General features: G+C 43.3%; 1 protein-coding gene across 1 annotated transcript; it reads left to right on the top strand.

The window, feature by feature from the left end:
• Nucleotides 1-506: 506 nt before the first annotated feature.
• Nucleotides 507-3,166, top strand: SP5 (Sp5 transcription factor). The gene is made up of 2 exons (XM_008138587.3): nt 507-707; nt 1,445-3,166. Exons 1-2 carry the CDS (start codon nt 657-659, stop codon nt 2,588-2,590), a joined length of 1,197 nt encoding a protein of 398 aa, XP_008136809.1. The 5' UTR covers nt 507-656; the 3' UTR covers nt 2,591-3,166.
• The last annotated feature ends 16,274 nt before the right edge of the window (nt 3,167-19,440 follow it).

A 19,440-nucleotide genomic window follows, 5' to 3' on the forward strand; every position in this document is an offset into this window, starting at 1 on the left:
CTCATCTCCGTCTCAGAGTCCGCGCTTGGAAGACGAGGGCAGATTCCTCTGGAGATAACAAAGGCACTTTGTCACTTGGGGCGCAGCCTCGGTGCACATCTTTAATTGCCAGGGAGGGGGGCGGGGAGGAGGATAGAAGAGTCTCAAGCAACCCAGCGCGGGTCTCCGGGCGGCAAGGCCCCCTTTGATCAGGAAAATCCAATTATTTGTGTATATACATTTCCCACACAGTGATTACTTCATTAATTGTCCCGCCTTTATCTCCTCCCTTCCCATCCCCCCTAATAATCAGTTCTTTTATCCAGACCAACAAACACACCATAGGAGCTTTGTGGATTCAAAGGATTTGCTTTCGCTTCTGAAAGAGCCGCTATTCTTTGATGATTGGGTAGCGGCAAACTTCAAAGCCATAAATCTTCCCTCTGACTGGCTGGCGGCCCAGCAAAGTCCTTATCAAATTCTTGGAGGTGATCCTGAAAGCGCTCAGACTTCGCGCTGGGCGAGCGAGCGGGGTGCGGCCAGGGGCGCGGGCCGGGAGGGCCCCCGTGCACAGGGCGGGCGCCGGCGAGGGGCGAGGGGGGCCGTCCGGCCGGCCTTGGGGTCTCCATGCCTCGGCCGCGCCCTGCTCCGCAGCCAACCGCCGGCCAACTGTAGCCATGGCCGCCGTTGCCGTCCTCCGGAACGACTCGCTGCAGGCCTTCCTCCAGGTCAGGGCTGGGCTCGGAGGGGGCGAGGGAAAGGTGGCAAGGGTCGGGTCTCGATTTCTCCAGGCACTCTGCGCACCCTGAGTCTCAAAGGGAGCCGTGCTCCGTGGATGTCGCTGGAGTCAGACTTAGCGGGGTGCCCACGCCAACTTAGCACCTAAGCTTGGTGTCAAGAGTGTGGCCTTTGGGGGAGGGACGCGCGGGTCCGGGGGTGGTACTGGGGTGCCTCAGGCTGAGAACAAGGCCCTAGCTGACCCAGCTGGGCCGCCCCCCCACCCACCCCCACCCCACCCCGGCTGATTTCAGCCAGGGGCGGGGGCGGGGGAGGAGCCCGAGAGTCGCGTGGAAACAGCTTAAAAGATGAGAGGGAGGGAGCGAGGGCAGTCCGGCTGTGGGTGTCTCCGGGCCCCTTCTGACCGCGGAACCGGGCGTCGCGGGTCGGATCCCTTCCCCGCCCACTCCGCGCCCGGTTCCTCTGAGACTGGGTGGCGTCTCCGTGAGCCAAGTACCGTGATTTCACAGGAGCCCTCGTGCGCTCCGCGTGCAGGTAGCGCCGGCACCAAAAGTTTCCCGGGACTGGCGGGTGCGCGCGTGGGGCTCGGGGGCGGGGGAGGGGCAGCGGGCGGGGGAGGGGCGGCGGTATAATAGCTGGCGAGGGGGTGGCGGGCTGGCCCGGAGACCGCGCTCGGAGCGCTAACCTTTTGTCTGTTCTCCGCCCTCCCCGGCCGCCGCCCATGCAGGACCGCACCCCCAGCGCCTCCCCGGACCTGGGCAAGCACTCACCCCTGGCGCTGCTAGCCGCCACCTGTAGCCGTATCGGCCAGCCGGGCGCTGCGGCGCCCCCGGACTTCCTGCAGGTGCCCTACGACCCAGCGCTGGGCTCGCCCTCCAGGCTCTTTCACCCGTGGACCTCCGACATGCCGGCGCACTCGCCGGGCGCGCTGCCGCCCCCACACCCCAGCCTGGGGCTGACGCCGCAGAAAACGCACCTCCAGCCGTCCTTCGGGGCGGCGCACGAGCTACCGCTCACCCCCCCTGCCGACCCCTCGTACCCTTACGAATTCTCACCCGTCAAGATGCTGCCCTCCAGCATGGCGGCGCTGCCCGCCAGCTGCGCGCCTGCCTACGTGCCCTACGCGGCCCAGGCCGCGCTGCCGCCCGGCTACTCCAACCTGCTGCCCCCGCCGCCCCCGCCGCCGCCTCCCACGTGCCGACAGCTGTCCCCCAACCCAGCCCCCGACGACCTCCCATGGTGGAGTATCCCGCAGGCGGGCACCGGCCCGGGGACCGCCGGGGTCCCGGGGGGCAGCCTGTCGGGAGCCTGTGCCGGCGGGCCCCACGCGCCCCGCTTCCCCGCCTCCGCGGCCGCCGCCGCCGCCGCCGCGGCCGCCGCCCTCCAGCGGGGCCTGGTGTTGGGTCCGTCGGACTTTGCGCAGTACCAGAGCCAGATAGCCGCGCTGCTGCAGACCAAGGCCCCCCTGGCGGCCACGGCCAGGAGGTGCCGCCGCTGCCGCTGCCCCAACTGCCAGGCGGCGGGCGGCGCCCCGGAGCCCGAGCCGGGCAAGAAGAAGCAGCACGTGTGCCACGTGCCGGGCTGCGGCAAGGTGTACGGCAAGACGTCGCACCTGAAGGCGCACCTGCGCTGGCACACGGGCGAGCGGCCCTTCGTGTGCAACTGGCTCTTCTGCGGCAAGAGCTTCACGCGCTCGGACGAGCTGCAGCGGCACCTGCGGACTCACACGGGCGAGAAGCGCTTCGCCTGCCCCGAGTGCGGCAAGCGCTTCATGCGCAGCGACCACCTCGCCAAGCACGTCAAGACGCACCAGAACAAGAAGCTCAAAGTCGCCGAGGCCGGCGTCAAGCGGGAGGACCCACGGGATCTGTGAGCCCAGCCGGGGGCGAGTCTAGGCCTTTCCCGCCTCTCACTCCCCACCACCTCTACGGGGAGGAGGGGGGGCGGGCCTGGGGGCCTGTGGGCAGCTGGCCGAAGGGAGTCCCAACGGAGGCACTTGCCCCTTCCTGCTGTCTGCCTCCAGCTTCCCTGGCCCGGCCGGCGGAAGGGGACCCCTGTGCCCAGGAGAAGCAGGGGAGGTAGGGCGGAGGGCTCTGCGCCACGAAAGGGCGGTTTCGAGCTCTGAACCATTCCCACCGTTTGGGGGGACTGCCCTGAGCTGACCTGTGTATAGGAAACGTTGCTGAATCAAAGCGGAGGAACCTTGGGAGAGTTGAAATAGTGCTGGGTTTTTGTTTTTTTTGTTTTTTTTTGTTAGGATAGGGCCCGGCTTTGTACAGGTTATTTAATAGCTTTGTTAAAGAATAATTATAATAATTACATTAATAAAAATGTTACTTTTGTCCTCAGCTCCATGCAGAGCTACAGCATGAAATGTCTATGTAAAGCAATCAGCCTTTGCAACGTGAAAATAAATACGTTAACTCCGGGGGTCACCTCGGGAAGACCCCGCTGAGCCGGTCTCATTTGATCTTTTCTTCTTCTTCCGGGAGGCTTCACCAAGAGGTCAGGTTTCACCAGGAATTTGGAGGTTCCTGGAGGCTGCTCGTGTCCGAGGCTTCCTTGGTTTGGAAGGTTCGGGGGAAGCGTATTGGGTGCCTGGATGGAGGACGTAGGGCAGGGTCTGTTTTGTGCTAAAGAGGATAGGGCAAGGTTTTCCAGTCACACCCTGCGAAACTAACTTTGCGGCCTTAGGACTTCTTACCTGGACAATTCCCTGTGGCTTTCCTTTTGTTGGCACTCTAGAAACAGGTCTTACAGCAGCTTCGCTTCCTCCTGGCAGCCAGCTATGCTGGTGTCTGGAAAGGTCCTAGCGACGCAAGGATCTGTTCACAGGTGAGACCTTTGGAGAGTTAATAGATGAGCTGGGGGCCCTTGTTCAGGTTTGTCTCTGCCTGGGAAAGAGGCATCAGTCTTGCATTTCAGCCCCACCGTGGCATACAACGTTGTCTTGTTTTTCGTCTTAATTATTTTGCTGTACAAATCTTAAGTCTTGTTTTACAATAGCCTTGTTTCTGGCTGGACCTGGAAGTATAGTTCCATTTTGTATCTTGGGATTTTATTAATCATTGAAGTAGACTAAGATTTTCTCAGGGAGGGGCCAGGAATACTCATATCCAGGTTTCTCTCCTGATTCTAAAATGTGAAATTTTAAAGTTTACAAGTGCTTTTTTTCAAGTCTCAGCTCTACTGGTTCCTTAATGTTTTCTAATATTTGAGTTTTTAAACCTGAAACTGAAATCTTAATCTTCTGATTTAGAATTAGCAAAGAACAGAAACATTTTAAATTTTGTTAATATGCTAAGCTGGCATCATTAATGCCAAATTTCAGTGGAACTCAGTAATCTTTTCATGGTAATAGAAGTGTACTATAGAAGTTGACATGATTTCCCAGTTTACAAACAAAAGTTTGCCTTTTGTTTAAAGTCAAAGTGAAGGGTAAGTTCTTAAAAGCTGAGAGGGCTGTACGTGAGATTTAACTGTAGTAAGTCAAGCACAAATATCAACATAATTGAGACTGAGATTACTGTTATACTCATAAGAAATAGCATTTTTACTGTGTTAACTTGGGACAAGGTAGCAAATGAATATTAGAATCATTGTGGAAATATGCCTTAGAACCAGTCACTCTCATTAGAGATTTTGAAACTATTTAATGACAAATTAGACTGAGTCTTCAGGGTGCTTTACCAGGGAAAGGCAATTTGGGTTAGCTAAACTGTGGCAGTTTTTCTAGCAAGGAATAAGAAAGACGTTAGAGTAACATTAACATACATGTAAATGTGTAATCTTGATCTAAATCAAGATTCTTGAGAATCATTTCTATGAAGCGTTACCGAAACTCTCACATCTGAGGCATTGTGTGGGATCAACCTTAGAGCCAGAAGAGGTTTTTTGGCAGTATGAAGAGACCAAGGGCTTTTGACTCAGAAAAGTGAAAAAAAAAAAGGCAATTTTGAATGAGTCTACTAGCTATTCTTGACAGCTATGAACATTTAGTATCCAAACAGATGAAGTGATGAAGATAGTTTCCTTATCAATTTAACTTTGTGGTTATTAAGAGAAAAATTACATATTATCTATAAAATTTAGTATCTAAGTGAGGTGTTGAAGATATTTCCTTATAACTATAATTTCATGATTGTTAAACTAGATAAAATATATTAAATATATCTAAAAATACAGTAAATAAAAGCAGAATAAAGTCATTTGGTGACATAACTTTTATGTTTCATTTAATTGAACCTGCAAATTTTAAAAAGTATGGTTAAAGTACAGTCTCTAGACTAACTTTGCATATCTGGAAGACTGCTCTTTATTGTACCACTGCAAAATCTATTCCAATTACTTTAAGGAAAAAAAGTTTATGCCATTATCCAAGTGGAAATCAGAAAGCCACAATAATGTGACATTTTTGTCCAAGTGTAGGAAAGTATTTCATGTTTATACTGAAAAATAAGCTAATAAATGCTCAGCAATACCAAGTTTGTGCAGAAATGTATTAGACTATATAAGCTGTTAAAATTTAAACTGCTATTGCATGCTTTATTTGTTTCATAAAACTGCAACCAGAGTACCATTTAGGACTTTAAAATGATTTTTAAATCAATATGTAAGAAATAATATGCATAAATGATGGATTTAAGCACACTTAGCAGAAAAATTAATGAAATTCAAATTAAAAGAAGTTAAAAAACAAAGTACTATTAAATATAAACTAAAATTTATTTTATAATTGGAGTTTTACCAGTATCAAAAAAGACAGTTTAATCTACCAACTGTATTCAAGGCTTTACTTGGAACCCAGAACCCAATTCAATTAAGTTTTAAAAACTAGTTGAAGAAAATATGTTAACAATGGCCTCAAATGTCAATAGACATTTTACATTTTCTAAGCAACTATTTTAATAGTATGCAGGTATAGTGTAAGGCAGTGATGGCGAACCTATGACACGCGTGTCAGCACTAAATATTTAGTTTTTGGTTTATTAAATACAATTATATATAACAATTATACATTTATGTTATTTAAACTATAAATATCGCGAAATAATGTTTTTTCCTCAAAGTGACACACTACCCGAGTTATGCTCAGTTTTTTGGCCAAGTTTGACACACCAAGCTCAAAAGGTTGCCCATCACTGGTGTAAGGTGTCATATTTTAGAAAATTCTAAAATTGGTGTGATATTATTTTAAATTTAACACTCAGTTGATAAATGAACCTTTTTTTTTTTTTTTACCAAGAACTTAGAAACATGGAGAAATTGAGTTATCAGTAATTTAGGTAATTTGGAATTGTGTGTTTCTTGAGTTGTTTTTATTTTATTTTTAATATATTTTATTGATTTTTTTACAGAGAGGAAGGGAGAGGGATAGAGAGTTAGAAACATTGATGAGAGAGAAACATGGATCAGCTGCATCCTGCACCCTCCCCACTGGGGATGTGCCCACAACCAAGGTACATGCCCTTGACCCGGAATCGAACCTGGGACCCTTGAGTCCACAGGCCCACACTCTATCCACTGAACCAAACCAGTTAGGGCTCTTGAGTTGTTTTTATACTCCATAGTTTTCTGCTTTTCTCAAGAGAAAATTGTGCAAATTTACCTTTGGCTGACCGCTAATTTGTAATAGTTCTGGTAATGAATGAAAGCAAATTGTGTTAAAGAAAATACCAGTGTATTATTCACTATTATGTTAGTCTTTTCTAGTTTGGGTTAGAGTTCAAATCTGATAGCTATATTGTATATATTGTTATAAAATTTTTCCCACAAGTCAACCAAGACGTACCAATTAATCTTAGTGAGCATGTTTATTGCAGAAATATATTTGAAACAATATTAATAGAGAAGGCAGTTTTTCACTAAGTTTGCACCATGTCTCTATTCTAACACTGTGGGTTTTTAAGTCATCAGTTAAAGGCAGCGTCTTCGTGTTTCCCACTGTTTTGGTTTTGCTGTGAGAGTTTCACAGTATTCCTAGGGCCAGAGCTCTGATTTCAAATGAGTGTAAACACCTAGTAGGCTGTTTGGAGCTCTAAAGTTGCAGACCATGTGCATCAGTTGAAGTAAATTAACAATATCTCACTGGGAAATGGTCTGCTGTGTTTTATAGTAAATGTAATTAAGATTTTCTAACATCCCAAACTGAGGAGCATGCAAAACAAATATTAATGCTCATTAATGTTCTGTTATATATCATTACCTTCCTCTGGTTTGCATGATGGAGGGGAACTTCAAAAGTTTATGGCACCAAGTGCAGCTTTGAAATGAGTATATGTGTCAACAGTTTGATAACCTAGAGGAAAAAATCTAGATAGAAAGATGTATGTTACTAAGGAGATATATATTTAGATTAATACACCACAAGGGCATGTTTTATTACTGAGCCACTATAATGGTAACCTGATTAATTAATGGGTCATTCATTCAATATACAGAGGGGGGCAAAAGTAGGTTTATAGTTGTAAATATGTGAAACAGTTTATTCTTGTATTGTTATTTATTAATTATTGTATTATTTTCCATATGAACAACTATAAACCTACTTTTGCCCCACCCTTTATGTAAACAGTACATTTTTATCTGGTGCTGTTCAAACTGAACACATTTTTTTGCATCAAGATCTTTGTATCTATTACTCCTCCCTTGATTGTTTTTAAAGAATGTGCAATTTTTCAAATTAATTTATGGATATTGTAATATAACTTACCTGACATTCCTTACTATAGCAAATAAGTGATAGCATTCAACAAATATGTAATCAAACATTTATGGACCATCACAACTTTTTCTGATAGTTACAGGGTTTTTTTACTATTATAACTTACTACCAGTTGAAGATTTGCACATGATGATTGATATACTATACATTTTCATGCTGACATTTTGATGATTTCTCTTTCTAGTCTTTATATTCTTTCCTTCCATGTCTTTAGTGATTATGCTGAAGCATAATCCCCATGGGGTAGTTGACACTTACTTCATAATTAAATCCATGATGTGAACTGCAGTAGTTTCTGCACAATAGCTAATAAACTATATTATAGATTTTGGTTGTCTACCTAATGTCAAATTCAATTTAGGGAAAACAATCCAGTTTCTAATTTGATATATGTAAAAAAGCAGCTTTCACTTTTCAAAAGTTGTTTCATCATCATGGAGATTCAATCTGCCTATTATAAAATGAACGTTTGTTTTACAGCAAAACTAATTTTTTCATTATCAAACTTCTGACATCAAAAAAATACTAAATTTTCTAAAGTCTAAGGCAGTATATAGATGTTACCTGATTTTTAAAGATAAAGTTAAATTGTTGAGTCATACGGGTGCTCTCTAATGATTTTGTGTTTAGCATAATCAAAAACACGGATGGAAAACATCTGGTCCTCAGTTTCATCCAATTCATAGGCCAGTATCAAAACCAAATCCTCATTTATACTTATAGTTGGGAAAATGTGTCCTAATGTGAAAAGTATTTGGTGGCAATTTCCTAAAACTACGTAAGGTACCATGAAAGCTTATTTCTCTTATTTCTGTCTTTGAGAATTTTATTCTTGTATTTTGGGTAGTTTTCTCCCATTCTATGTCTCTTTACTTGTGGATATCACGTGTCTTCTGTATGTCCATGTTCATCTCTACCATGGAAACTCATTTTGTGTTATGAGTCTCTCTTCCTTCTTGATGTATTTATGCCCACTATTTGATTTTGCTTCCTATTTTGTAGAACTTGACAGGATTCTAAATTCTAGGTATTTAAAATCTGTCATTTTTTGTAGAAGTTTATATTCCTTGGTCTAAATTTTACATGCAAGTTAATTAAATTTATACTTCTATTTGTAGATTCAAGTCATGCTTTATTTATAGTATGTGCATGGCTGATGTTTACTGTGGATTTGTGAACATTATATTTGGTGGTGACTTCTCTGAAAGCTTTCTTCTCCTATTTGATCCTTGATAAAGTCCATGTCATCTCTTCATAGTACCGCAGACAACTACTAAGAAGTCACTGTGGTAATAAATTTTGTGCCGAGCCTGGGTATGTAATAGAAAGTTGCTAAGTTTTCTAAGGAGAAAAGCACTTCCTCCATCAATAATTCAGGCTTGTCCAGCAGCTAGTAGCTGGAAGCTGGGGGCTACAACTGCCCCCTTGCTTCTGTAGCAGAGAAATGTAGAAGTAGTGAAAAGGGAAACAGATCATGGGGGAATAACATGACCATGAGGAATAACAGACACTAAGAGTGTCCTGTTCAGATAGGCTATTCTTAAAGGAGTTGCAACAGAGTTGTTGGGTAGAAGTTGAAGGGAAAGGTTTGAGCACACTTTGGGAAGTTGGACCCAGCTTGGTTTGGTTTTTTTAAACCAAAGGTGAGTATGAATGTAGGGGAGATATGAGACTTGACTGAGGACATTTGGACTTGGATGATCTTTATGGTCTCTTCCAAAGCTGAAATGCTTCAAATCTAAAATCTGTAAATGAAAATTTCAAATACATTTTAAAAAAATTTATGTATTGATTTTAGAGAGAGAAACATCAATTTGTTGTTCCACTTACTTATGCATTCATTGGTTGATTTTTGTATGTGCCCTGATGGGGGATGGAACCCGCAACCTTGGCATATCAGGACGATGCTCTAACCAACTGAGCTACCCAGCCAGGGCCAAATACATTTTATTATGGCTTCTAAAAATGCAACAGTAGTATGAATATTCCTGGCATTCTAGTATCTGATTTTAGAAATCCAGTCTTTAAAAATATAATTTGTTCTTAAATAGTTAAAAGTATTAAAGAGGAGCAAAGGTAATTTGCTATAAATCAACCTCTGCAAGTAATATCAAAATTTAGCCATGAATTTAATATTGGCTTTCGAACATAACACTTCTGGGTATGTCAATCTTTATAAATGCTGTACTGTTATGCAATTATAAAGTGTCCTGTTTCTATGTATGGAAATTTCACAGTAGAATGATAGGATTAAAAAGTATAGATAACAATAACTAAGGAGATTTATTTAGATTTGCAAACTTTGGCCTAGTTAAGTTTAAGAAAACCATTCGTTCCCCACACCCTCAAAGTCAGTCAAGTTGATATGTGCAATTAAGAATATATGAACTGCATACTTAATTTAGTACTAGTTATAATTATTAGATGTAGAAAACCAGATACAAAACAAATTCAAAACACATGCACATAACTAAATTTAATTGACCAAACAATTATTTGATATCCACAAGATGTAAAGTACAATGAGGATTCAAAAGTGAATACAATCCTTCAAAAAGCTGGCTGTCATAAAGAAGATAAGACACACACAAATGAAAGTAATACAAGGCCTAACTTAAAAGTGATGAAAGAAATTCCTATTAAAGCACAAGGAAAGAGAAAGTATTTCAGGTAAAACAATGATAAACTATTTTATACCATAAATGGGTCTTCTGCTTTCAAAAACAACAACCCATAAACTGGATTCAGAATCCAATTGGGGGGGGAAGGGGGGACGTGAGATGAAAAGTAAAAAAAAAAAAAAAGGAATCCAATTGGGTTTTTACCTGGAGCTGAGAGTTCAAGACAGTGTGATTCCCAGACCAGTAACATTAGCATCACCTGGGAACTTGTTAGAAACGCTATACACACACACACACACACACACACACACACACACATATATTTCAGAGAGGAAGGGAGAGGGAGAGAGAGATAGAAACATCGATGAAGAAAATCATTGAAATCATTGATCGACTGCCTCCTGCATGCCCCCTAGGTGCATGCCCCCTAGGGATTGAGCCCACAACCCAGGCATATGCCTGACTGGGAATCAAACCAGCAACCTCTTAGTTCATAGATTGACACTCAACCACTGAACAACACCAGCCAGACAAAATGCACATTCTTGGGACCAATTTCAAGTTACTAAACACTGGGAATGGGGCTCAGCAGTCTGTGTTTTCATAAGTGATTCTGATGCACACTATAAAGTTTGAGAATCACTGGTTTAGAAAGTTGAATATTTAATAATGTGTAAGATTAACCTATGGGGAAATAAGCAAATTCTAGCCTAAAACATTTCTCACAAGTTACTCTGGAGAAGTCGAGAATGGATAGGCCACTTGGCTGAAATCCCTCAATTAATTTAGAAACAATTGAAAATCTAACTCCAAAGAGAAGTCAACAATAATCTTAATTAGTGATTTTATATGCATGTTATACAATTATATAGGCAATTGTCTTTTTTAGTATTTAATGCACATAGAAAATTAACATTTTTGAATCCTAAATCATATTTATATGTTAGTAGAAATTTTCCCCATAGAGGGGAACAATGACTTTAACAACATCTGTTTTCTTAGAAGGAATACTCAGCTTACTGAGCAGTTTGATTTTTTTAGTGTCATTAGATGATTAATAACTAATTATCTGAGGGCATGTATGAACATCACCTCTAAGAATGAAAAAAAAAATGCATGCTGCAGAAATGTAATAATGACACTTCCAAAATGCAAGCACATTGCTTCAGGCCGCGGGTTTGCCTTAAAAGGGCCTTTTAAAACTACTAAGAGACCAGAGCAGAGTCCTAGGGCTTTTCTATAGAGGCCAGACTTCACTTCCTCTGGTTTCACCATCGTCCTCATCGGCCCACCCTCTTTATCAAACCTTTCTTGCTCAAGGTGCTTCTCAGGGCTCTTCCTCAAACCAGAACATGATTTTGTAAAATTTCTTTGAAAAGCAGTTTATTTCTGACCATTGAAATTATAGAACGCTGCTGGGAATTACCAGCACTGGGAAGCTTATTACATCAATGAGAATAGCTCCATTATTTTTTTTTTTTTCTGGTTTATGAGCCCTTCTGGCTCCAGGTCTCATCGATCATTGATTTGTGTTATTTTAGGGGGCCCCTTATTGAATGACAGCATGAAGCTAGCTTGATGCTGGCTATGGCATATTTCCAAAGTTCCCCAGAACCCTGAGAGATCAAAGGAACTCTGTGACCAGAAAAATCTCCCCAACCAGAATTTTTGAACACTTTGGAGTTGGAGGAGACCTTAAAAACCATTCAATCTGGCTCTCTCATTTAGCAGAAGAGAAAACTGAGGGCATGCTTGCTCCATGATGCATTTATGAGTAAGCACACTGAATGGACATTCAGCAGCCTGGCAAAGGAGAAATGGTAGAGGACCAGGAAAAGTGGGAGAAGACTCAGGAAGTCTCAAGCTGCCAAAGGACTGGCTCTCAACTTTTTATGTGTGTGAAAATTACCTGGGATGCTTATTTATTTATTTATTTATTTATTTTACTTTTATTTTTTTATTTTTTTATTTTTTTTAATTTCTTTATTGATTAAGGTGTCACATATTTGTCCTCATCCCCCCATTCCCATCCCACCCCTCTCCCCACGCATGCCCCAACCCCCTGTTGAACTTAACCGTTGGATAGGCTCATATGCTTGCATACAGGTCCTTTGGTTGAACTCTCCCCCTCCCCCCACCCTCCCCTATCCTCCCTCTGAGGCCCGATAGTCCGATCGATGCCTCCTTGCTTCTGGTTCTGTTCTTGTTCCTCAGTCTATGTTGTTCATCATTTCCCCTAGATGAGCGAGATCATATGTCACTAGATATATACTTATAAGAACTGAATGTGAGACGAGCAATAATAGTTATGCTGACAGGCAAATGAATCAGTCTGTAGCGAGCTTCCCCCTGGACCAACAGTTCTTTTGAGACCCAATTTCAATGTCCAGCAGTTCCTTATGTGTTGGGATGCTTATTTAAATGCAAACTCCCAGGCTACATTCCTAAACCAATTTCCCTGGACTGCCTACCAGCCGGTCTTTTATATAAGGGAGAAATAAACCATTTAGTTTTAGCCATTGTTATTTAGCATCTGTTACAGTAACTTAACCAATATCCTAGTGGTTCTAGAGGCAGTTATTAGCAGTGCTTCCTGTGGCAGCTGTGAATTACATCCCTTTAAAAGATAATACATGGTGTCACCTTTCCACCTCCTCCTGGGCTGTGTCTGCCAGAGTCTTCAAAAAGTTCTCACTCCTGGGAGGGTACCCTCTTAGGATGCTGCTATGAAAGTGCCACCTGTGCTTTCCAGCTTTGCCCGTGCATAAGTACCCAGAAGACTTCATGCATTCAGTTATTCATGTAGTCACTGTTTATGGGGCTCTCCACATGTGGCAGTCCTGTTTTAAGCACCAAGAATACAGCAGTGAACAGGACAGATAAGCTTTATGTTCTCAGGAGGCCGACATTCTAGTAAGGCAGTAAAGATACAATATTACCAAATAATAAGACAATTTCAGGGATTTATGAAGTAAAACAACAGTCTGAAATTCATCTTCATTTGCTCTGTAAGGTCACACAGGCAACCTGAGTCTCGGTCACATTGCTGAATATCTCATGATCTCTGTGGTAACCAGCCTCAAAGATGACCCCCAATAATCCTTGTCTCTTAATTGCCTCAGACTAAAGGAGACACATTATTTCCTCCTACATTCCTTTGGTGAGGATTAGTCCCATGAACATACCTAGATGCACGGGGAATGGGAAATAGAGAAAAACACATGGATATTTGTTGAACACTAACAGTGTTCTGCCAACATACTCATCAAAAATTTCAAATAAATAAAAAACATAAAGTAGAAAATAAAATGACTACTGTCATTCATTCAAATAACACATCTTTATTGATCTACGGTGAGCCCAGCCCTGTCCTAGATGTGCTGGATATAGTGCCTAACTTCATGTAGCTTCCAGTTTGAATGTGTGTGTCTCCTCCTGTGTTTGCAAACTGCCTCCACCACACATAGCTATGTGATTTCAGGCAAATGAAACTCCCAAAGACTCAGGTTCCTCATTTGCAAAATGGGTATAGTAATAGTACCTAATTTATAGGATTGTTGTGGTGATTAATTTGGTAATATACATTAAATGACTTGGAACAAGCACTCAAAATATCTACTATTGCCCAGCCAGTGTAGCTCAGTGGTTGAGCATCAACCCATGAACCAAGAGGTCACCAGTTCATTCCCTGTCAGGGCACATGCCAGGGTTGTGGGCTCAATCCCCAATAGGGGTCATGCAGGAGGCAGCCTACCGATGTTTCTCTCTATCCTTTTCCCTTCCTCTCCAAAATCAATAAAAACATTTTAAAAAAGAAATAACAAAAAAAATCTACTATTCCTATATGCATAATACAAATATTTGCTTTTATATAAATAGTATTACACTATAGTACTTATATGAAACTATTCTATCATTTACTTCTTGAACTCTTTCAATAAGGTTTATTTTTCTATTTAAAACGTAGAAGATGAAGTTTCATTTTCACTGCTTTATGGTATTCTGTCATCTGTACTTATCCTATCTAATAAAAGAGTAATATGCAAATTAACCATCACTCCGCTACACAACAAGCCACGCCCACCAGCCAATCAGAGCGAGTATGCAAATTAACCCCAACCAAGATGGCTGCAGCCACAGAGAGCAGGAGGGAGGCTTGGGTTTCCCTGGCAATGGAGGAAGCCAAGCTTTCCACACACCCTAGCGGGCCCAGACCTCCACTCAAGGGTACAAAGTTTCAATTATAGAAGGTAAATAAATTCCAACAGAAATAGTGGCAGCCACTGAGCTGGAAGAGCAGGAAGCTAGGGTTGCCCCTGGGTGATGGAGGAAGCCAAGCATCTGCAGCCCTGGCCGGCTCAGGCCTTCACTCCAGGCTATAAAGTGTCAATTGTAGAAGATACATAAATTCCAACAGAAATGGCTGCCACCATGGAGTGAGCAGAAGGCTTGGCTCCGCTCCAGGCTGCAAAGTTTCAATTGTAGAAGATAAATAAGTCCCAGATACCAGGGCCTCCACTTGGGTTGCCGGGGGGTGTGGCTGGCCACAAACCACCACAGGCCCCTCGCCCAGGCTGCCCCATGCCCCAAGAGAACCCCACCCTGATCCGGGATACCCTTCAGGGCAAACCAGCTGGCCCCCACCCATGCACCAGGCCTCTATCCTATCCAATAAAAGAGTAATATGCAGATTGACCATCACTCCAACACACAACATGGCTGCCCCCATGTGGTCAAAGATCCTGCCCCTATGTGGACAAAAGATGGCCACCACAAGATGGCCAGCAGAGGAGGGCAGTTGGGAGGGACCAGGCCTGCAAGGGAGGGCAGTTGGGGGCGATCAACCCTGCAGGGGAGGACAGTTGGGAGGGACCAGGCCTGCAAGGGAGGGCAGTTGGGGGCGATCAACCCTGCAGGGGAGGGCAGTTAGGGGTGACCAGGCCGGCAGAAGAGGGAAGTTGGGGGCAAACAGGCTGGCAGAGGAGCAGTTAGACATCAATCAGGCTGGCATGGGAGTGGTTAGGGGGTGATCAGGCTGGCAGGCAGAAGTGGTTAGGGGCAATCAGGAAGGCAGGCAGGCAAGCAGTTGGGAGCCAGCAGTCCTGGATTGTAAGAGGGCAGTCGGACATCCCTTGAGGGATCCCAGATTGGAGAGGGTGCAGGCTGGGCTGAGGGACACCCCCACCCCCTGTGCACAAATTTCGTGCACCAGGCCTCTAGTCCTAATATATCTGGCCAAGAGCTTGATGGACATGGGGTATATAAATGGGCATATGCAATTTATTATGTACTCATTTTTCTGGAGAATGGATCAAAAAATTAGTTATATTCTGAAAGGATTCATAATTGGAAAGCAGAACTATTATTTAAATGGATCAATCCTTGACCTTGATCATGTAATTTCACCTTTTTGTGCTCCAGTCTCTCTATCTGCATGTTTAGTTAAATCACTTCTCTCTTTCCTAGAAATGTGAAAGCTTTCTAGAAAACACAGACAGAAACAAACATAGATCCCAAACCAACAGTTTTACCAGGATTAAATGTAATGGTTCCATTTTACTTCCAGCTCATATTCGGAGCAGGACTGCCAGCCTCTACACTTGAGTTTTGTTAAACTACCTCAGTTACCTTCCTGGCTCAGGCTTCAAAAATCAGGGTTTCTGTGCTGTCTTCATAAGGCCTATTTCTTTTTCTCTGCAGAGTGTACCCTCATATAGACTTTCCTCCCTCTATGTACATTCTAAAGCACCACCCTTGAGGAGATACATATGCTCCATTAAACACTTGTAAAGTACTCTCTACGTGTGCTCTCAACCCTACAATTTAATGTTGCTATCAAGATCATCTAAATTTGTGATTTAAAAAATGTACTCTCCGAATACCAGTGATTTTTTTATATTAAACTGGCACAGATAAAATCTTTTAAGAGGAAAAATTCAACTACCCATTTTGATTTTGGGGGATTTCAGTTCTGAGATCCACCCAGAGACACAAAGGCCTGGATGGTCATAGACAAATCACTTCACTTGTCTGAGATAAATTTCCCTATCTATAAATGAGAGAGAGATAAAGAGGTTTCCAAATGTAATTCCTTAGAGCCCCCGGTGACTGAGGAGATGCCTTAGGAGTCTCCTTGTTGCTTCTGTTTCATATCCTGAGCTTCTCTGATGATCACCAACCAACTGGATGGTCCCTTTCACTTCTGTTATGTCTGTACCTGGTGAATTACAAGCATAATCCACTGCCTCTCAGGGCCATTGGTTGATACACAAGGTTTCAATGCACAGTGTTGAAAACAGAAAATGGAAGAAAACAGTAGAGTGGGAGAAGCCACAGGGAGGAAAGGGAGAGAGATCAGGGAAGAATCGGAAAGGAAGAAACAACCCACCTGCCTAATAATTTAGGCAGGCCCCATGGGGAGCTTTCAGCTTAAAGATTTACCCACAGTCGAAGAGAGCTGGAATTTCAATGTACTAGTAGATTCTGTCCCTGGCAGAACAGCTGATACTGTTCAGTTCATAGAAGACTGTACTGCATGGTTGATACATCTCTGCTTATGGAAGAGAAATTCAGACTCTTGATCTGCTACCAACTAATGGCATGATTTTAGGCAAGTCATATAACTCTGTGAGGGTCAGTTTCTTTATCTAGAAAATGAGGGGGTAGGACTAGATCATCTCTGGAGGTACTTTTCTGCTTGAAAATAGCATGATTCTCAGGAACACTTGTGTATATAGCCAACTGTTCTGGTTTATCTGTTACTAAGTAGAACTACCCCAACACTTAATGCTATAAAATAACAATCATCATATTGTGCTCCCATATTCTGTGAAACAGGAATTCACACAGGACACAATGGGGATGACTGGTATCACACGGTCTTGGATTTTAGTTGGGAATCACTCAGTTGGGGGTGACTCAAATGCCTCTGGAGACTGCCTCATTGACATGCCTGGTGCCTGAGCTAGAAGACTTGAAGTCTGGGCTAAGTAGAGTGTGTCACCCAGAGCACCTGGCCTCCTCATGTGACTTGAGCTTCACAAAACATGGCAACTGGGTTGCCAGAGGGAATATCTTGAGATTGACCATCCATTCCAATAAGGAACATTTTAAAACAGGTGAAAGCTACATGGCCTTTTCATAGATAGCCTTAGAAGTCACTTGGTAAAATTCTACTATATTTTATTGGTTACAAGCAAATCACTGAGGTTCAGGAGAAGGAAAAGTAGAAAGACAAATTCATTGCTGGGGGCATAGCAAGTTCACTTTGCAAAAGAGCCATCTCTGCTGCCATTGTTGGAAAAGTACAGTCTGTCAGCATCTGTGCTCTGGCAACAACAGTTCACATCCCTCTCACATACAAAGCAACTTGACCCCTTCCTCAAGATCCCCAAAGCCTCATCCTCAAGATTTTACTTATTTGTTTGTTTGTTTTAATATTTTAAAATTTATTTCAGAGAGGAAGAGGAGAGAGAGAGAGAAAAACATCAATGATGAAAGAGAATCATTGATCGGCTGCTTCCTGCATGCCCCACACTGGGGATTGAGTCCGAAACCTGGGCAGCCACGCTGGCCAGGCCATCCTCAAGAAATTTAAAGTACATCGATTCAGAGTCCAAGACCTTACTATCTAGTCAGTTTCTGGTGCTGATAAGGCCTCTCAGGTGCCTTTCTCAGGTATGGCCCCTTTAGTACATCCTTGCAATCTGAAGACCTGTGTATTAAAGAGACAAAGTGGTGTCTTAAGCTTCTTAAAGTGCCTATTATCTGTCTGAAAGTGTTCACAGGAAACAATCTGAAATCTTTTTGAGGTTTCAAAGTCACATCATTGGCTTTATCTTTATTCAGAGACTGTCTTCCTAACTGCACCCTAGATCTGACCTTTGCACTGAGGACTTTTCTTACTTTGAGAATTCTTTGCTGACTAGAAAGACTGACTTGAGCCCTCTATACTTCCTCTAACTTTTGCTGGAAATTGAACAGTTCCTCTTTCTCTAGCCATATTGTATCATCAGTAATTAAAAGAAACCAGTTGCACCCTGGCCAGTTTGGCTCAGTGGATAGAGCATTGGCCTGTGGACTGAAGGGTCCCAGTCCAGCGCACGTACCTCAGTTGCATGCCCAATCCTGCCCTGGTCAGGGTGCATGTGGGAGGCAACCAATCGATGTGTCTCTCTCACATCAATGTTTCTTTCTCTGTCTCTCCCTTCCCTTCCACTCTCTTAAAAAAAAAAAAAAATCATGCCGAAACCGGTTTGGCTCAGTGGATAGAGCGTCAGCCTGCGGACTGATAGGTCCCGGGTTCGATTCCGGTCAAGGGCATGTACCTTGGTTGCGGGCACATCCCCAGTAAGAGGTGTGCAGGAGGCGGCTGATCGATGTTTCTCTCTCATGGATGTTTCTGACTCTCTGTCTCTCTCCCTTCCTCTCTGTAAAAAAATCAATAAAATATATATATTTTTAAAAAATCAATGGGAAAATATCCTCAGGTGAAGATTAACAAAAAAGAAAAAAGAAAAGAAAGAAAGAAAGAAAGAAAGAGAGAGAAGGAAGGAAGGAAGGAAGGAAGGAAGGAAGGAAGAAAGAAGGAAGGAAGGAAGAAAGAAACCAGTTGGCACTTTCTTCTTAGCCAAATCCACTCTTTCATTTGGTATATTTTCTATTTTCCTTGTTACTGCAGGTGACAGTGTTGCTAAACATTTGAATACAACTTAGCAAGTACCCCTTATTTCCACCCTCCAATAACAATTTCCTCTTTGCCTTAGCCTTCATTGACAGCCTTCTCAAAGTCCATACAGATTTCACTAACTTCTCAAGGCTGTTTGAACTTGAGAGCCCTCATATGCAAACAGATAATGGAGAGACAATATGTGAAAATGAAACTGTGACCCACAGTCTGCAGCAACCAGCCTAGAAAGTCAACCCATTACTACAGTAACCAGCCAGGAAGCCTGCCTGCTATAAGTCAGACTTGGAGGAAGTCAGACTGCTCTCTTTAGCAACAATCCAGGAAACCAAACAAGAGCCCCTATAACAACCCAAAATGATCAGGTTAATAATTAACTAACAACAGACAGTGTCACTAATTTCTGTCCCTGCTTCCAATTTAGGAAAGACCGGAGAAAGCCAAATATGCATCCTAACCAATCACATAGGACATCCCACTTCTCATTAGCCCACAGCTTCCCAGGCCAACCCTCTCCAATCAGGGCATACGTGAAGTCTTCCATTTTTCCCACTGTAAAACTATCCCACTCCTTTCTCTGCCTTTGAGTTTCTGCCAAAACGAAAGTGATGGTGGCTGCTTCCCTAACTACAGCAAGTTCTGAATAACCTTTGATTGTTCTCATTTAGCTGGTCTTCCTTTATTTCCACACG

The sequence above is a fragment of the Eptesicus fuscus genome, chromosome 11 (genome assembly GCF_027574615.1).
Source record: "Eptesicus fuscus isolate TK198812 chromosome 11, DD_ASM_mEF_20220401, whole genome shotgun sequence".
In the NCBI taxonomy this organism is placed as follows: Eukaryota; Metazoa; Chordata; class Mammalia; order Chiroptera; family Vespertilionidae; genus Eptesicus; species Eptesicus fuscus.